This window comes from Martes martes, assembly GCF_963455335.1.
Source record: "Martes martes genome assembly, chromosome: 8".
Classification (NCBI taxonomy): domain Eukaryota; kingdom Metazoa; phylum Chordata; class Mammalia; order Carnivora; family Mustelidae; genus Martes; species Martes martes.
The window spans coordinates 121,625,400-121,631,853 of record NC_137895.1 but is presented as its reverse complement, the minus strand read 5'-3'; the positions used below and the strand labels follow the sequence as shown (position 1 = coordinate 121,631,853).

Below are 6,454 nucleotides of genomic sequence, written 5' to 3'. Positions count from 1 at the left end.
TTCTTTTCCAGGTTAGGTTCCATGTTTTTTGATAAGGTTAAGTTTGGAGCACCGTAGGTTCCAACAAATTTAAAAAGCTTCACAGCCTGGGATGAAGCCTAATTCACAGTTAAGGAGAGAACTTAATTGAAAAGCTATGGACTTTGGTCAGGTGGTAGATTTTAACCCAGGCAAGAGCGGCCTTTTAACATGCTAGACTATTTTATTACCTGTACAAAGAGAAGTGTATGACTTACGAAGTCCTCCCAGGGTGATGATTCAAAGACCTTTAGGACATATATGGGATAATGTGCTCCAACTTTCTGGCATTAAAGGCAAGTTATAACCTCCCACAAGGAGGAAAAGGTATGTGCTGAGACTACATAAATTAGTTTATCTTTCAGAACCATGAATTGTCTCAAATATAGATGATTTTGTGCTTGGATAAACAGAGGCTCGAAGGGACATTTCTAGTCCTAGTTTCATTATTTTTAAAAACAAACAACTTTACAATCTGTAACTTAGCTTCTTCAATTGTTAGACATATATATAAACCACATTCTATTTTTTTCTGGCTTTTAGATTTCCAATAAACAATTTCTGAAATAAAGCAGTTTTTTTTTGCAGAGCTTTGAAGCAAAAATTTACATATTTCTTAAATATTTTTATGATGGTCTAATGATACTTTAGAAAGTAAATTTGAAGTATTTTTTCACGTTTAGTTTAAGATTTTATTTACTTATTTGCCAGCGAGAGAGAAAACACAAGCAGGGGGAGTGGGAGAGGGAGAAGCAGGCTTCCTGAGGAGCTTAGAGCCCGATGGGCTTGAGTCGAAGGCAGATGTCTAACGACTGAGGCACCAAGGTGCCCCATTGTTTCACTTTTAATTAAGTGGAATGAATATATTTGAGCAGGACATTTAATATTTCTATTGATTCTACTCTTTCAAAAGTGTCTGAAACATTTTTTTAAAATAAATCTCTACACCCAATGTGGGGCTCTAACAACCCCGAGATCAAGAATTGTATGCTCTGCCAACTGAGCCAGCCGGGTCCCCCAAAATATTTGAAACGTTCATGTTGAAGAACTATTCTAATTTTTTTTTAAGATTTTATTTATTTATTTGACAGACAGAGATCACAAGTAGGCAGAGAGGCAGGCAGAGAGAGGTGGGGGGAGAGCAGGCTCCCTGCTGAGCAGAGAGCCCGATGTGGGGCTCAATCCCAGGACCCTGAGATCATGACCTGAACTGAAGACAGAGGCTTTAACCCACTGAGCCAACCAGGCGCCCCAGAACTATTCTAATTTTTATCGTCTCTTCTACAATTTACCTGACAACAGGACTGCTGTAATATTTGTAAAATATTTTTTCACATTAGAAAATATTATTTGTAGATTTAGGAATTTGAAGTTTTTACTAACTGGAAGTAAAGAAAACTAGTCACAACTAAAAAAAAATAACAAAATATAGCTGTGAATCATCTGAACAGAAATAACACTAATATACCATAATTATTTTTTTAGAAAAGATACACTTTAGTTCATATTGTACATTTGTATTATATATAGTAGGAACACTTGTTAAGAATTTAATCAAATTAATACCACCTCACACCAGTCAGAATGGCTAAAATTAACAAGTCAAGAAATGACAGATGCTGGCGAGGATGCGGAGAGAGGGGAACCCTCCTACACTGCTGGTGGGAATGCAAGCTGGTGCAACCACTCTGGAAAACAGTGTGGAGGTTCCTCAAAAAACTGAAAATAGAGCTACCCTATGACCCAGCAATTGCACTCCTGGGTATATATCCTAAAGATACAAACATGGTGCTCCGAAGGGGCACGTGCACCCGAATGTTTATAGCAGCAATGTCCACAATAGCCAAACTGTGGAAAGAGCCTAGATGTCCATCAACAGATGAATGGATAAAGAAGATGTAGTATATATACACAATGGAATACTATGCAGCCATCAAAAGACATGAAATCTTGCCATTTGCGACGACGTGGATGGAACTAGAGGATATCATGCTTAGAGAAATAAGTCAATTGGAGAAAGACAACTATCATATGATCTCTTTGATATGAGGAAGTGGAGATGCAATGTGGGGGGGGGTTGGGGGGAGGTAGGAAAAGAAAAAATGAAAAGATGGGATTGGGAGGGAGACAAACCATAAAAGACTCAATCTCAAGAAACAGACTGGGGGTTGGGGGGGGAGGGGGACGGGAGAGGGTGGTGGGGAAATGGACATTGGGGAGGGTATGGGCTATGATGAGTGCTGTGAAATGTGTAAACCTGGCGAGTCACAGACCTGTACCCCTGGGGATAAAAATATATTATGTGTTTAGTAAAATAAAAAAAATTTTAAAAAAAGGGAAAAAAAGAATTTAATCAAATTAGAGAATTTTGAGTAATATACTTTTTAAATATAGCATTTAAAACACTTCCATTCATTTTTTTCCTGAAAAAAATCCCTTTAAATTTTTTAAAAACTAATTTCAAAAGATCCAAAGAAGGAAACACTGTTCTATGAAATGTTACTACTTGAATATAAATATATTTTGAATTTGTGAAATTAGAAAAAAGTCATAAAAAAGGAATATAATACTGTTATTAGGATTATAACTTATTTTCTTAAGTGTTAACTGGAAATAATTTCCTTTAATTAAAATGGAATGCCAGTAATCTTTCTCTCCAATTCAACAAATTTTAAGAAAAAAGATAAAAGTGTTGTATTTAGAGCAAAACAAATTAAAATTTCAAGGAAAAATGAAACACTGAACTAGGGAATTAAAAACAACAAACTATATCTATTTCTTAGAAGGAACTAATTATAAACTAACCTCCATAATACTTAGAAGAATTGCCTTCAGCAGGTATCGAATTCAATTTGTTACTGTTAGCTAAGATAAATTGCCTGCATGACTTGAACCAAGGGAACCAGGGACAGCATGTTCTGCCAACTAGGAATTGAATTTACTCTTTAAAACTAACTCTCCTACACATTTAAGATTATCTCCACTTTGACTTTAGTCTCCAGATGAGCTGAGATCGATAGGTTTCCATCTTTCCTAGATCTTTTTTTCCTAATCCTCTCATACCTTCTTCATGAAAGTAAATATTTTGGAATATATATATATTGATAAGGTTAACTTTGGAGCACCATAAACTGAGATTTAAGATTATATCTAAGATTTTTTTGCTCTACCACACTGGGGGCCATATTGCTCCACTGAGAAAATACAGCCTAAATGACCATTATATGGGTGTATTCCTATAGAAATCTTCCTTTGTTTGGACAGTTTGCACTATGCCAACTTCAGATTTGTAATACACTTTTCTTGAACCCAACCCTGGAACACCAACAGGTCTCTTTGTCAACATAACTGTCACTACAATAGCGTCTAGACAAGAATAGTCTAATTGTGCTCAGCACTCTTCATGCATGCTTAATTAGTAAACTAATTTCCAGCATATACATGCTTTATCAGCACTTTCTTTCTCTAGTTCACATAGATACGCATCTATCTGTTCACCTAGTCATTTAACGTTTAAGTGCCTATTACATGTTAAGGCAATGGGTATGCAGTGATGAGATGAAGTCTACCCTCATGGAATTTACAATGTAGTCCAACTTGTTCCTTCTCCCTTTTCTCCTAAATACAGGTTCCAACCATTACTGGTGCCATGAGCAAAATGTTGAGGCTGCAAAAATTCCTTTGGAGGGGCGCCTGGGTGGCTCAGTGGGTTAAAGCCTCTGCCTTCGGCTCAGGTCATGGGATCGAGCCCCGCAACCGGCTCTCTGCTCAGCTGCAAGCCTGCTTCCCTTCCTCTCTCTCTGCCTGCCTCTGACTACTTGTGATCTCTGTCAAATAAATAAAATCTTTTAAAAAAATTCCTTTGGAAATGCCTGATCTAGGTATTTTCCTAATCACGTTTTTATTTTTTTTTTTAAGATTTGTTTATTTATTGTAGAGTGGGAGAGAGCATGCACACAGTGGGGAGTAGTAGGGGGAGAGGAAAAGGGAGTCTTAAGGAGACTCTAGGCTGAGAGACTCTAATGCAGACCTCAACCTGGACGGTAAGATGAGGACCTGAGTGGAAACCATGGGTCGGAGGCTTACCGGCCTACCCATCCAGAGGCCCCTTGACATCTTCCTGATCACTTTTAATGATTTTGCCATGGGAGCATCCCATCAACTTACTGGAGAAGCATGGCATAGTGAAAAGAGTTGGTACTTAGAAGGCAGGTGGCTGTGGTCTTTATTTTATTTCTGTGAGGCTACAGACTTATTTCAGCTGTGGGAGCCTTTTCACTCTTTCATAAAAGGGATATAACCACATTACAGGGTTGTTGTGTGGCTGTAAGTTAAAATATTTTATACAGAACCTGGTCAGCGTATCATACAAAGTAACTGCACTTACACACCTCTGTGTGAGATTTAGAAAAAACCTTTTCCTACAGTTAACCCGGTGAGCTGCAAAAACAAAAACCTAAGGCAAAGAGACAATTATTTTTAGTTTCGTATTCAATCATAAAATGTCTGGCTTTCGTGACGCATCTTCTTTTGAATCTTTACCTTCATCTGTAACACATAAATTAGGGTAAGAGTCTCGGAGCCTTAAAGAGCAACTCAACTATAATACAGGTAACCGTTAGCCTCATTCAACTAATTTTGAATACAATATGCGGGTTTTTTAGTTTTAACTGATCATTAATTAACCCAGCTTTCAGAAATTTAAATAACGGCGATCATTCACAGCTGAAGTCAGACGAGTATGCCACCGAGAGACAGGTGTCTGAATCAAAGGGTGGCTTTACGTTCCAATAAACTCTGGCTTCCTCCTTCCGTTGGAGGTCAACTAGCCGGTAACTAACTAGACCTCCAGTTTACTCAAGCCACTTCGATTTCATCCACGCCATTTCATCACTACTTCTGGAACCCACCCCAGGCGCTAAATCAGGCAGTTCACCCAGGCGGTCGCCCTTCCCTTCTTAGAGGTCCAGAAAACCACCCGCACGTGGAGCCGCCGCCAGCGGACCTCGGAAACTCCGGCGACCTGATGTACCGCGGTTCGCGGTTGCGGATTGAGGAACCGGGGGAGGGTGGGACGCGTCGCCGGAAGTGACGCAAGCCGGAAGCGGCTTTCGGAAGAGAAGTTGGGGGCGCGGTTTTGAAAGGAGGTCTGAAGGCTCAACGTGAGTGAACAGAAGTCTGAAGTCCGTCTGTTTTCCAGGCCAGTTCACAACGGATTGGATTGTCAGTTCTTTTTTTTTTTCCTGTGTATTGTCTGTCACATGGGGGGACATGACCTCACAGTGATTTCCGTGAGCGTCTCTCAAGAAGCACCAGAGACGGGTATGTTGGAGGCGAGGAAGCCACTCTAAACCCGCAATGCCGGAGAAAGCGTGGATGTACCGCCGCGATCCCGACTATAACTTGGAAAGAGCCGCGCGATTTTCCCGGCCATCTGGTGGTCCCGGCGCGTGTGGGTGGTTACCCATTGCCAAGACGCTGCTCACTGTTAATTCGGAAAAAGAAAAGTCACCGTTTTCCAACATTTTTCTTGGAGAACAAAACAATAGGAAAAATGTCCATGTTCCCTAAAATATCGTTGAGACATGAGGTTGAAAAGTATCTGAAAGAGGGTTTTGTGAATAAGGAGGTAGGTCAAACCTGTTATATGATGCTTGCAAAAATTCAATGGTTATACACGCTGGAGAAATAGGAAAACAAAAACAAAAACAAAAAACCAAAGAAGCCTAAAGCAAGACCTAATCTTTGCACGGTTGTTTCTTCTTACTCTTTTTGGAATATAAAAACTACCAGTATCTTCTTGCGGGCACTTAATGCTTTCGAGATAGGAGGTGAATGAGGTCTACGTTTCAACACTTAACGAATGTGAAAAGAAGGGAAGGGAGAAGAGCGGTTATGTGCGTGGCAGTAGGCATGGCACTGAAGGGGTTACAAGAATGAGGGGAAAAGATTCCTGTTCTCGAGAATTTAAGTCCAGTGGAGAAGATACACCCGTGTTCTTAGAGCGCTTGCTGTGCCTCTCAGATGAAAGAGATATTATAATGTGTTAATGCCTCTTAAATGCCACTAGTTGTGCTAGCTGATTTGCAGACCTTTACATCTTAATATTAGCAATTTCTTTTTTGGGGGGGGGGGTAGAGAGTTCTTCTGCATTTTAATAGGTGAGAGAGCTGAGGGTCCAAAGAGTCCTGTAGCTGACCCAGATTGACACCGCTATCAAGTAATAGGGCTGAAATCTGAAGCTGAAGAGCTCAGGTACAGTGAAAAAAAAAAATTTGGAATCCCAGGTCTTTGATGGGTGCCCCTGTGCTTTGAGTAAATTATTTCATACCGTTTAACCTTGATAATCCTTTTCTGTGGAAGCTGAGGATGTTAAAAATATGTACCTTACAAGGTTATTTTAAAATAATTAACCGTAAGTGAATGCAGCTGGTAT

General features: G+C 39.8%; 1 protein-coding gene across 1 annotated transcript in view; it reads left to right on the top strand.

The window, feature by feature from the left end:
- Positions 1 to 5,113: 5,113 nt before the first annotated feature.
- NSUN6 (NOP2/Sun RNA methyltransferase 6) overlaps positions 5,114 to 6,454 on the top strand; it is a 56,603-nt gene continuing 55,262 nt past the window's right edge. Inside the window, exon 1 of the mRNA XM_080810101.1 lies at positions 5,114 to 5,647. Coding sequence (XP_080666227.1) covers positions 5,573 to 5,647 — 75 coding nt within the window. The 5' untranslated portion in view covers positions 5,114 to 5,572. The remainder of the gene's footprint in view (positions 5,648 to 6,454) is intronic.